This window comes from Grampus griseus (genome assembly GCF_964374135.1).
Source record: "Grampus griseus genome assembly, chromosome: 17".
NCBI lineage: Eukaryota > Metazoa > Chordata > Mammalia > Artiodactyla > Delphinidae > Grampus > Grampus griseus.
This window is the reverse complement of record NC_139011.1, coordinates 64,441,899-64,462,964: the sequence shown is the minus strand read 5'-3', so window position 1 is coordinate 64,462,964 and position 21,066 is coordinate 64,441,899. Positions and strand designations below refer to the sequence as shown.

At 39.2% G+C, this 21,066-nt stretch overlaps 1 protein-coding gene across 7 annotated transcripts in view; it reads left to right on the top strand.

Annotated features, from left to right (window-relative positions):
* TERF1 (telomeric repeat binding factor 1) overlaps nt 1-18,597 on the top strand; it is a gene marked incomplete at its 5' end in the record, with an annotated part of 41,227 nt that extends 22,630 nt beyond the window's left edge. For 2 of the 7 annotated variants that reach the window (XM_082675289.1, XM_082675286.1), the window contains 4 exons: nt 617-708; nt 5,147-5,188; nt 9,653-9,762; nt 17,106-18,597. In XM_082675289.1, the coding sequence (XP_082531415.1) occupies nt 617-708; nt 5,147-5,188; nt 9,653-9,762; nt 17,106-17,282 (421 nt within the window). In that variant the 3' untranslated portion in view covers nt 17,283-18,597. Of the gene's footprint in view, nt 1-616; nt 713-5,146; nt 5,189-9,652; nt 9,763-17,105 lie in introns of all 7 variants that reach the window. The other 5 variants (XM_082675287.1, XM_082675284.1, XM_082675288.1 and 2 more) reach the window with 3 other exon arrangements.
* Between the last annotated feature and the right edge of the window lie 2,469 nt (nt 18,598-21,066).

Here is a 21,066-nt window from a genome sequence, read left to right as displayed (position 1 = left end):
TAATACGAACATTGCAGGTTGTCAAAAAATTCTGTCACATCCTGTATATCCAAACAGTCTTACCTTTCCGGAAAGCCCTTTCTGGAATCTATGAAGATAAGTGATAACTACCATCATGTATAATGGAATTTTGGAATTTCTCTAACTGGAATGCCAAAAGAATCTTGATTTCTGAGTAGATGAGATGGAGAAAATAAATGGGAGAGAGGGAAGTCTGAAGAAGAAAAATCTTAAGAGGCTAAAGATTAAGATGGGGCATTAGGGCTTCCCTGGTGGCGCAGTGGTTGAGTCCGTCTGCCGATGCAGGGAACGCGGGTTCGTGCCCCGGTCCGGGAGGATCCCATGTGCAGCGGAGCGGCTGGGCCATGGCCGCTGGGCCTGCGCGTCCGGAGCCTGTGCTCCGCGACGGTAGAGGCCACGGCAGTGAGAGGCCCGTGTACCGCAAAAAAAAAAAAAAAAAAAAAAAAGATGGGGCATTAGTGCAAGGAGAGCACCAAAGGGAAACAGACCAAAGTAGAAGCAGGTCCTGGATAGAGATTGAGACAAATCATCTACCTTTTTCTATAGCTTTTCTAGTCTTTGCAGAACAAGTCACAAGCTTTTGTGTTTCATTTAGGTCTCACAAAAATCTCTTCTTATCTAAGTTGAAACATGGAAACCGACAACAAGATGTTGATAAGAAAGAGGAAAGAGCGGAAACTCTTCAAAGTAAGTACATTTATTACAGTTTTCAGAGTGGAGAATCGATACTTGAAAGCGATCCAGCCCTTGACCACACCCCACAACACACAAACACACATCAGAAAACTAAAGCACGAAGGGATTAAATGTCATGACTTCAAAGAGATAATTAGAGGTGGTGCTTAATTTAGAAAGTTACAGTTGGTTCCTGTTATTTACGGTAATGTTCTATAAGGTCATTGTGAACACTTAGTGAATACTGAATGATTACGGGGGAATACAGGGTTAGGTTCTTTTGAGCCTATGGTTACAACATTTTGGTCAACTATTCAATACATAACCTTGTTTTATGTGTTTCTGTTTATTTATTTAGGCCGCACCATGTGGCATGCGGGATCTTAGTTCCCCGACCAGGAATGGAACCCGTGCCCCCCACAGTGGAAGCACGGAGTCTTAACCACTGGACCGCCACGGAAGTCCCTGTTTCTGTTTAAAGAAACCTTATTTAATATACATTGTTGATTCATTAACATTGAACCCAGGCCAACAGCACTGTAACTCACGCCTGAATGAAGCTTACCTAACCACATATTTTTCTCTGTAAGGAACATCATACATAGCCTTCTTGCACTCAAGAACACTAGACAGCACTTCCACAATACACTTGGGGAAAATTTTAAACAGCAGAATTACCCCCAAAACAGCACAAAAATATGGCACTAAATAGACCGTAAAAAGAACAATTATTTCTAACCTGGAAGCTAAAATAAGAAAGCAGAGCTTCACCTTGTTTAACCTCAGCTGGGAACATGAACTCAAATATTTTGCCACTCTGTGCATGTCCACCGGTGTCCACAAAAGCACTGCAAGTTTTGATTTTTGTTACAACTTTCAGCAGGTAGGTGAATTTTCAAATACCAGAATCCATGAATATAATGAGGATTGACTATGTACAGACTCTGGCATTGCAGATTGCATTTAGAATTTATTCCTCATTGCATTTAGAATTTATTATCCTTATAAAAGGCATTGCTAGATTTAAAAAACAAGCAACAATAACCAAAAAAAAAAATCTTAAAAGCAGTCTGTAATTATTTTCGATGGTAATATAATTGTAAGTTCCTCCTTGGTATATATTCATTCAAAAAATGTTTATTGAACCCGTACTATGTTCTAATGCAAGGATTTTTAAACTTTATTGATCCAAATCTAAATACTTACTGATCAGTATAAAAATAATAGGTGTACCAACTTGATTCCAGGTACATAGTATGCCTGAAGTAAATATTAATTGAATAAATTTATTCTTAGCTGATGGCTGATGATAGGGCCACTGTTAGCTAGTATTTGTAAATTACAGCTCTAAAACATTTACATCTGTAGATATTATCATCGTCCTCACTTTAAAGATGGTAAAGTTAAACTCAAAGAAATATTTGCTTCATGTTGGTGGAGTTCCTAGCTGCAAAATGACTAGGAATCATAATTCTAGAGTAAAATAATTTGGGGATTTTCCTGGACTTTTAATTTCATAATAAAAAGTTCAAAGAAATGGAAGCATACACTTTTTTACACTCTAGCTGATCAGTAATTGAACCAATGAAGACCATAGTCACATTGTAGAGTGGCTTGACAGTGACTATGGATACTGAACCTAGAAGATCCTGTGAGTTTTAGTACATTTCTTGACTTTCTGTTAGATGTTAGTAATATATACATATACCTTCCAAAAAAGTCCAAGTTGCTTAAATGTTACCTAGGTATCCTCTTTTTCCTAATAGAGGATATTTATTTCGTTCATGCTAAACATTTAAAAAAAATTTTTTAGACATCTTTTAAAAACAATTTTTTTTCAGTTTTGTAAAATTGCTATGTACTTTTAAAAAATCAAGTAATTCAGAAAAATTGAAAAAAAAATCACTTAAATGCTTTCTATGCAGAAAAGTCTAACCAGCATTCAGTGAAATGATTAATATTTGAGTTAAAAGCTTTTTATCTATAAACTCAATCCTCAAAACAATCTGGATCAGTACTTTTTTTTTTTTTAATCACTCCCATTTTACAGATGAGGAAGCTGAGACAAAAAGAGGTTAAGTGTAAAAAGCCCTTGGTCACACAGGTCATGAACAGAACCAGAGCCAGAATTTGAAATCAGACATTTCTGACTTCAGAGCCCATGTCCTTAAATACTGAGATAGATAGACTGCCTCAATGGAAGAATAGATAGAATCAAAGCAAATAAAAATTTATAAAAATGTGATGAGGTTGCATATGTACTTAAAATATATTTACATTTAACTTTTTGAAGGTGAAACTGAAGGATTCAATGAACTTCACATAGATGCTGTTTCATAAGAAATATATCAGTAAGCCATATGATTCCTCCAAAATGAAGAATAAATAATATGAATTGCTTTGATAGGTTGGGTCAGTTTGCCTCTATAACTAAATTTCAACTTTAGACTACTGATTGATTTCAGCTGTAATGGGTGAAATTAGCACAAAAATTTTGGCTAAATGTAGTATTCTTTGGAAATACTTTTCCTTACAACTTTGCAGATTTTGCTCCATTATTTTCTGACTTTATGAGCGCTGCTGTGGACAATCTGACATCAACCTGACTTTTTCCCCCTTTGTATATGAGTTGCTTTTTCTTCATAGTTGCCCAAGTTTTTCTAATATGTGCATTTAATGCTATAAATTTTCCTTTAATTACTGCCTTAGTTGCATCCCACAAATTTTTATATGTTATATTTTCATTTTCATCAAAATATATTTTTTTATTTCCCTTGAGACTTTTTTCTTTGATCTTCTGGGCTATTAAGAAGTTCTTCATTTGGGCTTCCCTGGTGGCACAGTGGTTAAGAATCCGCCTGCCAATGCAGGGGACACAGGTTCGAGCCCTGGTCTGGGGAGATGCCACATGCCGCGGAGTAACTAAGCCTGTGCGCCACAACTACTGAGCCTGCACTTTAGAGCCCACGAGCCACAACTACTGAGCCTAGTGCCACAACCACTGAAGCCCGCGCTCCTAGAGCCCGTGCTCTGCAACAAGAGAAGCCACCTAATGAGAAGCCCGTGCACTGCGACGAAGAGTAGCCCCCTCTCGCCGCAGCTAGAGAAAAGCCCGCGTGCAGCAACAAAGATGCAACGCAGCCAAAAATAAAAATAAATAAATAAATTTATTTTTTAAAAAAAGAAGAAGCAGCTCTTTGTTTAAACAATTTCCAAAAATTTTAGGATATTCTAGATACCTGTCTGTTAATGATTTCCAATTAATTCGGTTCCGACCTGAGAATATGCTTTGAGGATTTCTTTCTTTTTCTTTTTTAATTTAAGATTTGCTTTATGGCCCAGAATATGGTCTGTCTTGGTGACTGTTGATGTGCATTTAAGAAGAATGTGAATTTTGCTATTGTTGAGTGGAGTGTTATAAAATGTCGATTAGGTCAAATTGATTCATAGTGCTTCTCAGGTGTTCTGTATGCATGCTTATTTTTTGTCTTCTTGTTCACTAATTACTGAGAGAGAAGTATTGAAATCTCCACCTATATATGAATTTCTCTTAATTATTAATCTCCGTTAATTTATTTTTGCCTTTTTGGTCCTCTAGCACCTGTTAGAACAGTTCCCAATATGAAAATCTCTGTTCAAAATAACTGGTGTGGTTTCCATTAACCTCACCAGCACATATGATCTGTTCCTGCACTGATACCATATTGTCTCAATTACTGTAGTTTAGTAATAACTCAGTGTGTGATAGGGCAATTTCCTTCATCTTTCTGTTATTCTTTAGGAGTATCTTGAGTATTCTTGGTGTTTTGGTCTTCCATATTGTCAGGGGGAAGAAAACCACTTTATAGAAGATTGCAAGCAGTGACGCTGCTACCACTCCATAGGTGCCAAAAGTAGACAACAAGACTTGGGTCAGAACAAGACGGTTTATTACAGCACAACAGATAGCAACAGCATATGGCATCAGCGTAGTTGTGCTGGTTCCCCTCGCCAGGTCCCAAAGACAGTGCAGTGGGCCCAGGTAGATGCTCTGCAGGCAGTAGGTTGTACTGCAAGGAGGAACCTGCGGCCAAGGGCACGTTTTGAGTAAGGAGCAAGCAAAACGTAGCAAATAATCCAGTTGCCTTCCCCAGGAGAGAGTTAGTTACATGGTGGTCAGACCGTGGTTCCCTTGACCTATTTAGGTTCCTGACTAACTGTAGAAACTGTTTAGTATCAGGGAATGAGTAAGCCTTGTACATTCAGCAAGAACTGAAGGGATGCTCAGGGCCCATGATGGACTAACTCTCCTAATACATAATTTTAGAATAACCTTGTTAAATTCTACAAAGAACCCTGTTGAAATTTTGATTTAAAATTACATTGTAATAGTAGACAGTTTTCTTTTTTTGTTTTTTTAAATTAATTAATTTTATTTTTGGCTGTGTTGGGTCTTCGTTGTCGTGCACAGGCTTTCTCTGGTTGCGGCGAGCAGGGACTACTCTTCGTTGCGGTGCGCAGGCTTCTCACTGCGGTGGCTTCTCTTGTTGCGGAGCGTGGGCTCTAGGTTCGCAGGCTTCAGTAGTTGCAGCATGCAGGCTCAGTAGTTGTGGCTCGTGGGCTCTAGAGTGCAGGCTCAGTAGTTGTGGCGCATGGGCTTAGTTGTTCTGCAGCACCAGGGTTCAAACCCCTGTCACCTGCATTGGCAGGCGGATTCTTAACCACTGCGCCACTGGGGAAGTCCTAGTAGACAATTTTGGAGACAGCTGACACAATTATATTGTCTTCCTCTACATGAGCAAAAAGCATATTTCTTTATTTAGATTGTCTTACGTATATATATTCTTATAACTTGTATATGTGCATGCACACACGCATATATATAGTAAAGCTTATAATTTACTACATACAGATCTTGACTGCATTTGCTGGATTTATCCCTAAGAATGTTAAATATTTTATTACTATTGTAAATATTATCTTTTGACTATTTTAGTTAAATATTTAAACTGTTGCTAATGTACAGAAACACTGTTGAGTTTTGTTTATTGATCTCATATGCAACCATCTTGCTAAACCCTTTTTAATTCTATGTGTATATTCTTTTAGGTTTTCTATACAGTTGACCCTTAAACAACATGGGGATCGGGGCACCGACTCCTGTGCAGTCAATGCATCCTGCTATCTCTGCCTCAAAAACGAAAGAATTGATAAGTGATTCACCTGAGGGCAGGAAGCTAAAACAGTTAGCAGAATCAGAACTCAAACCCTAGTTCTTTTGATTCCACATATTGTGATCGCTAATCGAACACAAACTCTTCCCCACACTTAAAGATCTGTAAAATGAAAATACAGGTACTATGTTTATTGAAAAAAAATCCGTGTATAAGTGGGCCCATATAATTCAAACCCATGTTATTCAAGGGTCAACTGTACACACAATTTTCTTTCAATAATTACCATTCTGTTTCTTTTGAGTTGCATATACATTTATTTCTTGTCTTACTAAACTGTGAATAAGAGGGAAAGAGGGAAGGGTTTACTTCTTACACTGTGTCAAATACTCCTTAAACATTATATTAAGAAATTACAATTGTATAAGGTAAATATTATTCCTTTTTTAAACAGATAATGAAAAGGCAGGCACTAGGAGGTGAGATGACGTTTAAAGGCATAAAAGAATCAATAGGGCTTCCCTGGTGGTGCAGTGGTTGAGAGTCTGCCTGCCGATGCAGGGGACATGGGTTCGTGCCCTGGTTCGGGAAGATCCCACATGCCGCGGAGTGGCTGGGCCCGTGAGCCATGGCCGCTGAGCCTGCGCGTCCGGAGCCTGTGCTCCGTGGCGGGAGAGGCCACAACAGTGAGAGGCCCGCATACCGCAAAAAAAAAAAAAAAAAAAAAGAAGCAGCAGCAAAGCTAGATACAGACTATACCTCATGACCTATGTTTGAGCATCCTGTCTTACTTAGAAATTACCCAGATATCCAAAATTATACTTACCGTTTATACTAGATTTTAAAGTTAACTAAGGATCTTGGGAATTATATTTAAGCTGACCTATTACAGAACCTAATTACTGCTGCTATCAAAAAGTTTGTCAGAATTATACTTCAGTTTAGTTAAACACATATTTTTTTTCTTATTAGTTATCTATTTTATACATGTTAGTGTATATATGTCAATCCCTATCTCCCAATTCATCCCACCACCCCCTGCCCCACTCTCCCCCCTTGGTGTCCCTATGTTTGTTCTCTACATCTGTGTCTCAATTTCTGCCCTGCAAACTGGGGCATCTGTACCATTTTTCTAGGTTCCACATATATGCGTTAATATACGCTATGTTTTTCTCTTTCTGACTTACTTCACTCCGTATGACTGTCTCTAGATCCATCCACGTCTCTACAAATGACGTTTCTTTTTATGGCTGAGTAATATTTCATTCCTTTTTATGGCTGAGTAATATTCCATTGTATATATGTACCACATCTTCTTTATCCATTTGTCTGTCGATGGGCATTTAAGTTGCTTCTATGACCTGGCTATTGTAAATAGTGCTGCAGTGAACATTGGGGTGCATGTGTTTTTTTGAATTACGGTTTTCTCTGGATATATGCCCAGTAGTGGGATTGCTGGGTCATATGGTAATTCTGTTTTTAGTTTTTTAAGGAACCTCCATACTGTTCTCCATAGTGGCTGTATCAGTTTACATTCCCACCGACAGTACAAGAGGGTTTCCTTTTCTCCATACCCTCTCCAGCATTTGCTGTTTGTAGATTTTCTTCTGATGATGCCCATTCTAACTGGTGTGATGTGATACCTCATTGTAGTTTTGATTTGCATTTCTCTAAGAATTAGTGATATTGAGCATCTTTTCATGTGCTTCTTGGCCATCTGTATGTCTTTTTTGGAGAAATGTCTGTTTGGGTCTTCTGCCCTTTTTTTTCTTTTACACTTTAAACATCTTACAATTTTATTTGTCACTCATACCTCAGGAAAGGGGAAAAAGAAAGTAAATATATTAACTTGGTAGAATCTTTGGTAGAATTAAGAATATAACTGGGCAACACCTTGCAATTCTGTAGTACAGTATCACAAGTAGTGTATTGACATTGATTCAACCAAGATATGAAGTAGTTGCATCACCGCAAGGATACCTTGTGTTGCCCTATTATAGCAGATATAACTGTTTTAAAAGTTTATTTTTTACTTCTGGTTGGTACTAATATAAATTCTAAATAATATGTTTGTATTTGCATTTCTTTCAACAATTGCTCTTAAACTAGGAACTTTAATACTCACTTCCAGAGTTTTATTAGTTTTAAATCTACTATTGGTTGTCTTTATAACTCGAAATAATATACTGCTATATTTTATTTGATTTTAGATAATACCTCCTGACTCCCTATAATGTGAAAGGAGGAAATTACCACTCCTTCACCTCACTTCTCTTCTACCCACGTTTTCTGCCTTCTCACTGCTGTCCTCTATACCCTACTTTTACATTGTCAAGGTTTACAATATTGTACATCTTTTTTATGTTAATTAATTTAATTTTTTTAACATCTTTATTGGAGTATAATTGCTTCACAATGGTGTGTTGTGTTAGTTTCTGCTTTATAACAAAATGAATCAGCTATACATATATCCCCATATCTCCTCTCTCTTGCGTCTTCCTCCCACCCTCCCTATCCCACCCCTCTAGGTGGTGGTCACAAAGCACCGAGCTGATCTCCCTGTGCTATGCGGCTGCTTCCCAGTAGCTATCTATTTTACATTTGGTAATATTCATAAGTCCATGCCACTCTCTCACGTCATCCCAGCTTACCCTTCCCCTCCCCGTGTCCTCAAGTCCATTCTCTCTGCCCTTTTTTTTTTTTTTTTTCCTGCGGTACGCGGGCCTCTCACTGTTGGGGCCTCTCCCATTGTGGAGCACAGGCTCCAGATGCGCAGGCTCAGCGGCCGTGGCTCACGGGCCCAGCCGCTCCGCGGCATGTGGGATCTTCCCGGACTGGGGCATGAACCCGTGTCCCCTGCATCGGCAGGCGGACTCTCAACCACTGCGCCACCAGGGAAGCCCTGCCCACTTTTTGATTGGGTTGTTTTTTTAATATTGTGCTGCATGAGCTGTTTATATATTTGGGGGATTAATCCTCTGTCCGTTGATTCGTTTGCAAATATTTTCTCCCATTCTGAGGGTTGTCTTTTTGTCTTGTTTGTAGTTTGCTTTGCAAAAGCTTTTAAGTTTCATTAGGTCCCATTTGTTTATTTTTGTTTTTATTTCCATTACTCTAGGAAGTGGATCAAAAAAGATCTTGCTGTGATTTATGTCAAAGAGTGTTCTTCCTGTGTTTTTCTCTAAGAGTTTTTTAGTGTCCGGTCTTACATTTAGGTCTCTAATCCATTTTGAGTTTATTTTTGTGTATGGTGTTAGGGAGTGTTCTAATTTCATTCTTTTACATGTAGCTGTCCAGTTTTCCCTGCACCACTTATTGACGAGACTGTCTTTTCTCCATTGTGTATCCTTGCCTCCTTTGTCATAGATTAGTTGACCATAGGTGCGTGGGTTTATCTCTGGGCTTTCTATCCTAGAATGGCCCTTCTTCTTGACACCCTTTGCAGGAGCAGTTCTGCCAGGTCCAGGTTGGAAAGGAAACACACACACCCCTGATTTTCAAAGACTGATCTTTGCACTGTATCACGCTGCTTCCAGATTCAAAGGAAAATAACTACACAGAGTTCTTCTTTTAAAAAAATAGCTAACCAGTAGATAGGAATTTCATGGTAACCTTTAAAATATTCTTCTGGGACTTCCCTGGTGGTCCAGTGCTTAAGACTCCATGCTTCCACTGCAGGGGGCATAGGTTCCATCCCTGGTCAGGGAACTAAAATCGCACATGCTGCACGGTGTGGCCAAAAAAAAAATTATATAATTCTTTTAATGTGAGACAATTTTTGATGACAGCATTTCTACTTTTAGGTGGAAGAAAGAAAAAAGAGAAGAGTAGGCAAGCCACTGAAAGCGAGAGAATACGTGTTTTAAATAGTCAGCGTCTAACTCCTGAAAAACATCAACCTAGAAAAAAACAGGTATGTTTATTATAATTAAATAATACTTAATGGATATTAAAGTCATAACTTGAATAATTGTGATTATTTCACATTATTTCTGTTCAACCCTAAAAAATCTTGAGGATAAAATGTTTTCTCTTTGCCATCTTTAATTTTGCCATCTTAGATTTGTTGACCAATTTGCCTATTCAGAGTTCACCCACATTTTAAAGATTTTCTTAAGCTGGATGTTAGTGACATTTATTTAGAATTATTGTATTACTGTCATCATAAAATCAGTTCATCAGATGTAGGGTGGAACTTAAATCTACTTGATAAGTTTTTATATTTGTATCTTCCTAACATAGATTCTATTTATTTATTTACTTATTTAATTCATTTATTTTTGGCTGTGTTGGGTCTTCGTTGCTGTGCACGGGCTTTCTCTAGTTGCAGCGAGCAGGGGCTACTCTTCGTTGAGGTGCACAGGCTTCTTATTGTGGTGGCTTCTCTTGTTGCGGAGCACAGGCTCTAGGCGCACGGGTTCAGTAGTTGTGGCTCATGGGTTCTAGAGCACAGGCTCAGTAGTTGTGGTGCACGGGCTTAGTTGCTCCACAGCATGTGGGATCTTCCCGGACCAGGGCTCGAACCCATGTGCCCTGCATTGGCAGGTGGATTCTTAACCACTGCACCACCAGGGAAGCCTCCATAGATGCAATTTAAATAAGATTTTTCTGTGCTTTAAAAAAAAAAAAAAGGAAAAGAAAAAATATCATTTGGTAAAGAATTTTTCTATTCAGAAAGCTAAAATGGGTTCCTTTTAGGATTCATTTTATTTGTTTGCCCTCTCAGTGATTATAGTCCTGTGCCATCCGTCCAGTTTCTGAAACCATTGTTTACTGTATTTTATCTGGTTTTCTAGTTGTTCACAGCAGGTGAGTAAATCTGGTCATTGTTTGATCATGTTGGCAGTGGAAGATGATCCTATACTTTTCTTCTTACTCTTCTTTATTTAAGATGCTTTTTTTTTTTTTGATAAGCTATTTGCAAATGATTCATTGTTGAGGTGCTGGGCTAGGGTCAAGTTCTAGGTTACTAGGGATATCTCCTGTGACCCAAGTTTATTTTGACCCTGCCTTCTCCCGCAGTGAACATAGCAGTCAACTCCAGTTTTTGGTTTGCTTCCTGCAACTATTGCTTGTCTGCATGATTCCTAATTTAGGTCCACCACCTCTACTTTTTGGAGGTAATGCTGGTTGAGAGAGGCTCCTGCTGTTGCAGACCGGGGATTTAAGGTGTATACCTCAGGATATGTTCCTTACTTTGGAAAAGTGTATGCCACGGGCTTTCTGTTATCTATAGGTAGAGTGGCTGTGCCCCACTTCTTCACATACCTTTTGTCAGTTTCCACCAATAATGGACCCCATTCACCTATGTTATGGTTCAGGCCAAAGGGTTCTCTTAATTTTATGAGTTTGGGATTTCATTTCTTTCCGTGTTGCTGTTGGGTGAATTCCCAAAGGAGAATGAGGAAATGTTGACCGTATGCCACTATATGCAACCAAAAGTCATATATGTTTTTTGTCTTTGATTTTTTTCCCACTTTGAATATGATGTGCCAAGATGTAGATTTTTTGGTATTTATCCTTCTTTGTGTTCTCTGAGCTTCCTGCACCTGTTTTGTTTTTTTAATAAATTTATTTATTTATTTTTGGCTGCGTTGGGTCTTTGTTGCTGCGTGCGGGCTTTCTCTAGTTGTGGCTCGCGGGCTCTAGAGCGCAGGCTCAGTAGCTGTGGCACACAGGCTTAGTTGCTCCGCGGCATGTGGGATCTTTCCGGACCAGGGCTCAAACCCGTGTCCCCTGTGTTGGCAGGTAGATTCTTAACCACTGTGCCACCAGGGAGGTCCGAGGGCAGGCTTTGTTAATGAGAACAGAATGCTCTGGATGTATTTTGAAATGGGTATTTTCCTCTTCCGCCTGCTAGAAGCAGGAGGAGATTATTCTGTCATCTTCACCATGAGAACCTGGTGGGGCTTTTGGAGAGAAAACTCACAAGTTTGTGGGCCCCCTAAGATTGGGCCCCTGGAGTTTTTAACTCAAGCTTGTTCACAATGAGCCTCCCTCAATTTGTCCATCACAGTTAAATGTTCCTCCCAGTACTGGCCCCAGCTGTGAGCTGCTTCTCCTGGCCTTCTGCTTTCAGTAATCTATGATTCTCTGTATCCACCTTTCTGTTTGCCCTGTGACATTAATTTTCTGATGGATCTAGGAAGAGTTATTGACTTTACAGTTTGTTCACCATTTTTCTTGTTATGACGACTGGGGTGATATTTCCAAGCTCTCCAGGTTGGTCTAAAATCCAGAAGTCTCTGCCTCATACATTTTATCTTTCCCTGTTGTTCTTCTGGCAACAGTTCTAAATGGGATTATAGGTGTTATTTATAGGTATATATCAAGAAAAGGTTCTGTCTTTTTTGTATTTGAAACAAAATATGGAATATCAACTACATAACATAGAATACAGGTGATATCATCTATCACTATTTACTATGTCAAAAAACAATTCTGTGTCTGGTTTTATTTTTAGCTTTCCACTGTTGGCTTTTTGGTGGGATAATTTGTTTCAGATGAGTAAATGATTTTATCTTACTTTGTGTTGAGATTTTGGTTCTTTAAAATTTTTTATTGCAGTAGTCTTGCACAGTTTCTTCTTGCACAGTTTCTTCTCACTGCATTTGTATGTTAAACAGACAAAGATATTTTTGCCTGCCTCATCACAGTTTGAAAAGAGGCCTTCCTTTTGTAACTTTATTCAAGAAGAAAAGTAAGAACCTTTCTACAATAAAGACTTTTTTCCCATAGATGGTATGTAATGGGAATTACGATACAATATTTTGTTTGTTTGTTTGTTTTTTGTGGTACGCGGGCCTCTCACTCTTGTGGCCTCTCCCATTGCGGAGCACAGGCTCCGGACGTGCAGGCTCAGTGGCCATGGCTCACGGGCCCAGCCGCTCCGCGGCATGTGGGATCTTCCCGGACCGGTGCACAAACCCGTGTTCCCTGCATTGGCAGGCGGACTCTCAACTGCTGCGCCACCAGGGAAGCCCACGATACAATAATTTTTAAATTACAAATGATATCATTTTTTAATATACATCATGTTTTATTTTAAAACATGTCTACACTACGTTGAGCACCTACACAGGTGTGACCAAGAAACCCACAATCCTGTCTCAGCAGGCAGTGGGTCCAATGTGTGACTTGAGGTTGCCTGTTATTTTTCACAGTAAGAGAAAAAAGAGAGGATAAGAAAGATGAAAAAGCATTGTTCCCAACTCCTGTTCAGGAATCTGAGTGATGAAATGGAAGGATATTTCAGTTTATAAAGGTCTTCCAAAGCCCCTTCTCACAATCAGTTGATGTTTAAACATGGAACCTGGGTTGGTGGGCCAGCTAGAGTTGAACAACACAAGGGCACACTGTTTAAAACAACTTCCACACATTACTGCAAACAATGGGGGGAATGGGCTGTGCTTTCAGACTGGTAGTTTACTTTTTCCTGTTTTATGAACCTGTGAAGTTTAGAGGATATAAGAACTGCACAACCACAGTCGTGACACAGCGTCTGCTCAGTATAAAAACTTTTTGTTTAGGGGAAAGAATCCAGTTGGCCTGTGGGAAGAAATGTCCTGAGTTGGATGGTGCCAATATATAATATTCAGTTATGAGCCCACAGAAATATGTGGTTTACAGTGAAGACTGGGAATCGGGTCTCTAAATCCAGCTGCTTTTTTAAAGTTAGTATTTTATGTGATTATGTTTGCTTCCTATATCTTTCCTCTGAGGCAGAAAGTAAATGTTAGAAAACTGGCGGGTTCTAGTCTCAGAGACACACACAGGGTTTCTTTCTGTTTGGGCACCACTATGGTTCTTGGTTTCTGGAACACTTCAGTCTCTGGCACCATTGGGCCTGCAGCAGCCTCCTCAGCATCACAGGCTAAGATCTCCATATTCCTGAACAAAGTAGCCAATCTGAAGGTCTTGCATCATGGGAAAGCGATGAGCCCTTAGCTCTGGCTCCCCGTCATCTAAGGAAAGTGAAGGGGGCAAGTAGGGGCACACCTTTGAGTCACCAAGTCATCGATGGAGAAGGCAGTAGAGCAAGCCTAGAGCTTACCCGGTGGCCTTGTGAGAAACAATTCCTTCTCCAAAGTATAGACTTACTGGGACTTCCCTGGCAGTGCGGTGGTTAAGACTTTGCCTTCCAGTGCAGGGGGCACAGGTTCGATCCCTGGTTGGGAACTAAGGTCCCACATGCCGTGGGGTGCAGCCAAAAATTAAAAAACAAAAGTATAGACTTTACTATTTATGATCTAAAATAGAGGTTGTTTTTTTTTTTTTTTAAATAGAGGTCTTTGAAATGATTTATCTGGACCAGTGAAAGGTAGTTGCTCACTACATATTATCCAAGTTTAGATTTTCTACTTGATTATTCACACCAAATCAGGCTTTAAAAATAGACCAAACTAGACTGGAATGTGTACATTTCAACAGATCAGAAACTGTAAAATGCTTCTGCCATTTACTGACATAGCACTAAACCCAAGGATTCCATTGGTGTAAGTAAATACCATTTTTAAAGCATTATTGAAGCATTGTTTTTTCCTCTAAAAGGCACTAGAAATGATACGCAATTTTTGAAGTATAAGTAATATAAACTTTTTAACCTTATGGAAAGAAAAGATTGGTGCATTTTAATTTGTTGTATGCTGTTTGTATCTTGAGTTGTGGGCATGGCTAGGGTTGTTATGATTCTCTTAATTGACTTTATTTTTTATTTTTCAAGTAAAGCAAAAGACAAAAGAGAATAGTACTAAGGGCACAGTTTTTGCTTGTGTCCTGAAATACATTATCTTTTTTTTTTTCCATACCACAAAAAAATGTCTTTGTCTAGAGGTTGATTAGCCGTGCCCTTGTAGGCAGCACAGTTGCTGATAGGTGGCGGCTCAGACCCACAAGAGGTATAATGATGGACACTGCCAATCTTATGGCCCTGAGCCATACACAAGATAGTTTTCATCTCACGTTTGTCTACAAGCATCTGGAGGTTCTCTTTGATAGTGTATCAGACAGCTGAGCTGGATTCTTTTTTTCTTTAATTGTAATAAAATACACAAAACAAAATTTGCCATCCTAGCCATTTTAAAATGTATCGTTCAACATCATTAAACACATCTTGCGCTACCATTACCACCATCTATCCACGGAGCTCTTTTTTTTTTTTTTTTTGCGGTACGTGGGCCTCTCACCGTTGTGGCCTCTCCCGCTGCGGAGCACAGGCTCCGGACGTGCAGGCTCAGCGGCCATGGCTCACGGGCCCAGCCACTCCACGGCATGTGGGATCTTCCCGGACCGGGGCACGAACCCGTGTCCCCTGCATGGCAGGCGGACTCTCAACCACTGCGCCACCAGGGAAGCCCTACAGAGCTCTTTTTATCTTGCAAAACTAAAACTCTGTACCTATTAAACAATAACTCCTCATTCACCCCTCCCCCCAAGCCTCTGGCAACCAACTTTTCTACTTTCTGTCTCTGAATTTGACTGTTTTAGGTACCTCATATAAGTGGAATCCTACAGTATTTGTTCTTTTGTGTTTGACTTGTTTCACTTAGCATAATGTCCTCAAGGTTCATTTACACTGTAGTACGTGTCAGCATTTTCTTCCCTTTTTAAGGCTGCATAATGTCTCGTATTTATATACCACATTTTGCTTATGCAGTTCTCCATCAGTGGACACTTAGGTTGCTTCCACCTTTTGGCTATTATGTGTAATACTGCTATCAACAGGGGTGTACAAATTTCTCTTCAAGTCTCTGCTTTCAGTTCTTTTGGATATATACCCACAAGTAGAATTGGGTTACATGGTACTTTTAATTTTTGAGGAACCACCATAGTATTTTCCCTAGCAGTCACACAGTTTTTCATTCCCATTAACAGCACGTGAGTTCCAGTTTCTCGTCCTCGCCACCACCTATTATTTTCTAGTTTTTTGGGTGGTGGACATCCTAATGGGTTTGAGGTGACATTTCCTGGTGGTTTGGATTTGCACTTCCCTAATGATTAGTGATGTTGAGCATTTTTTTCAAGTGCTTATTGGCCATTTGTATATCTGTTTTGGAGAATTGTCTACTCAAGTCCTTTGCTCATTTTAAAAATTTTATTTATTTGTAGTAAAACATAGCATAAAACTTATCACCTTAATCATTTTTAAGTGTATGATTCACTGGCATTAAATGCATTCACGTTGTTGTGCAACAACTTCTGGAACTTTTTCACCTTGCAAAACTGAAACACTCTACTCATAAGACATTTCCCCCTTCCTCCCATTCCCTGGCAGCCACCATTCTGCTGTTTCTGGGAATTTGACTCCTCTAGATATCTCGTGTAAGTGAAATCTTACAGTATTTGGCTTCTTGTGACTGATGATGAGTGGATTTTTAAAGCAAATGTGAGTCAGCGGGGAGATTATTCATAGTTCAGAAACAGTAAATAATCACTCAGGTGATCATATTGCTCCTCAGCATGTCAGCAGAAGGGGTGATTAGTTGGTCACCTATAGCAAATGCCAGGTGTCTGCAGTCTTTTTCTGTGTATAATAATGAATTTTACTTTTAAAATTCTTCAGTCATTTTCTCCAAAAACAAAATAGTGTTTTTTTAACTAGTTTGTGTTAGTTCTCAAAAATCTGTTTTAGAGAAGATTTGAGTTTTATGTGTGTGTGTACTTTGCCCAACATAGACAGAACAGGGTTTTCACTGAGTTCATTAGGGAAGAATTAAATATTCATAAGTTCTCGGTATTTGTGAATCCTACATATCTCTAATCTATTAACAGTTGTAGAAAAGCATCTTAAGAGACAGTGTGGGCTTAAAGTCAGATGAATTGGGTTTGTGTTTAGCTCCATCATTTTGTAGCTGTCTGATCTTGGGCAGCTGAGCCATGGTGTGTTCATGTAAAATGAACAGTAACATAGTCAGGACCCTTGACAATATCACCACAATAAGATCTTACAGAAATCTAAGATATGTTTACAGAATTTCTTCCACCGTTAAGAAATTGTAACATGATACTGATAAAAAAAGTTGTATTTATAGTAGATACGTTATTTAAGGAATTGTTTCTGTGAATAACTCTTCTACGTTTTATCTACTTTTGACGGATGTTAACTAGACTAATTGTGGTGATCATTTCACAATATATATGAATACTGGATCATTATGTTGTACACCTGAAACTAATAAAATGTTATTTGTCATTTATACCTCAACTGAAAAAAACATAATTGTTTCTGTGAATAACTATCTTACTTTTCATCAAAAGGCATGGCTTTGGGAAGAAGACAACAATCTGAGATCTGGCGTGAAGAAATACGGAGAGGGAAATTGGTCTAAAATACTATCACATTATAAATTCAACAACCGAACAAGCGTCATGTTGAAAGACAGATGGAGGACTATGAAGAAGCTGAAGCTGATATACTCGGACGATGAAGACTGAGTGTGTTTGTGGAGCCCGATAAGACGGCAGTTAAACATTTTGATTCCTGCATTTTGCGTGAAACTTGGTGGTCATTAATGTAGCTTAAAATTTTGTTTAAAGCATTACAGTATTTTTCTGCGGCACAGTCATTTAATATGAGGATTTGTGCTGTACGAGCAAGATTATAGACCATCATTGTATTCTTTAAGAATCTTTTCACTCTGATAAAAAAATTAATTTTTTGAACCCTAGTGCTTTCAAAACTCCTACCTCCAAACCCTGTTCCAATAAAAAGGTGAAAGCCTGGTAAGAGAAAAAATATATTGCTGTTAACCTATTCTGTGTCTGTGGGCTGATTTCAACTCCATGACACACATAAAAGTGAAGTTTCTAAATCAGTGAATAGGCCTTTGACATAAGGGGTAATGATTTGATTTATGGCCTTAATATATTAATTACTAAGATATTTGCTTATAGAATGATAAATATACGAAGTAATCTGTGAGTTATACTTACATTTTTCTTTTGGTACTTTCATATAAAGGAAAAAACTTGAAAATAGTAATACCCATAGGACAGAGTTTATACTACTACTAAGAATAGCTTATGTCTCATTTAGGTACATTGGATTTTTGTTCTAGTGTTAAAACTTTGACAAAGATGGTTTTAAATAAATATCCGTTTCTCTGATATTTTCATTTAGTTAGATAGATATCGGGCCTAAATGGTATTCTGTAAATGCTTAAATGGATTTTAACCATGATCATTTTTTTTTGAATTTTATTTTATTTATTTTTTTATACAGCAGGTTCTCATTAGTTATCCATTTTATACGTATTAGTGTATGCATGTCAGTCCCAGTCTCCCAGTTCATCCCACCACCACCACACCCGCCACTTTAACCATGATCATTTTGACGACTGTGATAAATACTAAATAAACAAGATCATGCATACCTTATTAGACAGTTTTGAGTTTTCACCAACATATTCTTTAGAGGATTTAGTCAAAAACTAGAATTATTTAGCATTTTGAGTTATGTATGCTTTATTTAACAAATGCATGAAAATGCTTAAGCATTTGCTTAAAAAGTTAAATGACTATTTTGTAATCTGTATTTCTTTATGAAAGTTTTATACATTACTTTCTCATTGTTCCTGAAGTTGTTGTCCTATACGTGTAATAAATAGAAATGTGGATAATGTTTCCTGACTCGGTCTGTCCTGTTACACCACTAGTTACTGTCACCATGTGTATTGCAGACATTTTGATGGTTAGTGCCAAAGCCGATGGCATGAGCCAAAACAGACCAGTTGGTCAACCTCATTCCAAACATACCCTAAGTCATCAAATCTAAGTTGATATTAACTGTAAGATGCCTAGTTATTTTATGTGCCACTAAAAACATCACTATCAGTTATACTATAATATGGTTTTTTCTTAATTAGAATTTTATTTTACTTTAATTAAAAGAGCTGTTATAGATTTATGTAAGCATAGATTTTTATCGTATAACTTCTGGGTGCATAAAAAAGAAAAGCAAAATAAATTGGGTAATTAATTGTATTCCTTGTACTTCCTCATTTTAATCTGAATCTTTTGAATTTTTAAATTGAAATTTGTTGAGATAACTATAGATTCATATATAGTTGTAAGAAATAATAAGAGAGGTCCCTTGTACACTTGTTCCAGCTTACCCCAATGTCAATTTGTAAAACTATGGTATATCACCATCAGGATATTGGCATTGATATAATTCACCAATTTTATCCAGATTTCCCCAGTCATGTACCATGTGTGTGCAGTGTGTGTATTTAATTCCAAAAAGCTTATCATTTGTGTAGGGGCGTGTGTCTACCACAGGCAAGATACTCCAACACTGAGGATCCCTTCTGCTGCCACTCAACTCTCCATCATTCCTGCAACCCCTGGCAACCACTAATCTGCCCTCCATTTCTGAGATTTAATTCAAAAGGTTACATAGAGAGTGACAAATGGCAGAGTAGGGAGATCCAAAGAGCCGTCCCTCTTCTGAGGCAAGTAGTAAGCTGACAAAAACTGTTAGAATCAACTTTTGGAAACAAATCTAATAAAACAACCGGGACACGCTTAATGAAGAAAGAGGCTACTAAATTTTGGTAGGAGGATTTTGGTGTTTTTGCTTACCCGGCTTAAGGCCACAAGTGACTTGTGCCCTTGCTGTGGCTTGATGCTTCGGCAAGTGCCACTACAGTGCTCGGGATCGTGGGTGGTGTGTTTTGACCTGTCTGGCAGTTCCCTGAGGGTTCAGTTCAGGGATTGCCTTTGTTTTGCCCCTTCTGAACTCTTAAGGGCTTTAAAAACATTACCTACGTCTGCCTGGGGTCAGGGACAGCAGACAGGCTGAAAAGCCTGGAGAGGAAGGTACATGGCGGGTTAAGGCTTTGAAGGACTCTGGAGTAAACCAGGGAATCCAGAAGGCCAGGCGCATGCCCAGGACTCGACGCAGTCTCAGCAAAGACCTGGGGGGACCCTAGCCCTGTACGCTCAGTGACCTTTAGGCTTCATAAGTGCAGGAGGTGGAGGCTGAGGCAGAGTTGTAGGTGGCGTTGAACGAGTGCCCCAACTCAGCCAATCTGCCAATGCTGGGAGCATATCTTTCTGTTTGATTTAAGGAAATTAAATGAAATACTCTGTATTCTTTGCCATTTTTTCTTTCAACATGTTTGTGTACGTAGCTGTACTTGTTCATTTGCGTTTCTATACAGTAATGTATAATTCTATCACAGCCATTCATTGTGCTGTTGTTGTGGAAATGAACGAAGACCACTCAAAAGAGAAAAACAAACAGGCTGTTTATTCAGCGCTTGCCATAGCAAAGGAGTCAGCCACCATCACTTGTGTTTGGCAGAGGTGCAGGCAGACGTTCATAGTGGGAAAGCTTTCTAGTGAAAAACTAAGGCTTCAGGTGCTCTCTGATTGGGCATTGTTGGCATGAGGAAGCTGAGGCTGGCCAACTAGCAGCAGGCATCCTTTTTTTTTTTTAATAAATTTATTCATTTAATTTTTGGCTGCATTGGGTCTTCGCTGCTGCGCGCGGGCTTTCCCTAGTTGCGGCGAGCGGGGGCTACTCTTCGTTGCAGTGCGCTGGCTTCTCATTGCGGTGGCTTCTCTCGTTGCAGAGCACGGGCTCCAGGCGTGCTGGCTTCGGTAGTTGTGGCTCGTGGGCTCTAGAGCGCAGGCTCAGTAGCACTGGTGCACCGGCTTAGTTGCTCCGCGGCATGTGGGATCTTCCCGGACCAGGGCTCGAACCTGTGTCCCCTGCATTGGCAGACGGATTCTTAACCACTGCACCACCAGGGAAGCCCAGCAGCGGGCATCTTATGTGATTGTTTGGGAGAACATATTTGGCTTTCTCTGGTTGGTCCTGAGTTGGAAGTAGGGACCAAAAATAGGGATGTTGGCAATCATCGACCAAGTCCTACCCATTCTGGGTAGATAACTGCGGGGATTTAGTTCGGTGTTCTAAACTCATTGCTGCAGAGGTGGTGGCTCGGAGTTGTCCTATAAGGTCTGCCCATTGTCAGTTTTTACATTCAGTCCCTGAGTTGTTTCCAGTGAATGGCTGCAAGGCTTTTCCAATTTACATGAAGTGTAAAATTAGGAATAATAATATTACACTGCTCCCTAAAGGCGATTCTCATCTCTTTTCTCGAGTACTGATTTTTATACTTACTTAAAATATGCTTATGCTGCTGTTTGTTATTTTTCAGTGTGAGGTATTATATTAGTGATCCCCCACTATATAGGATGACATTTTAGG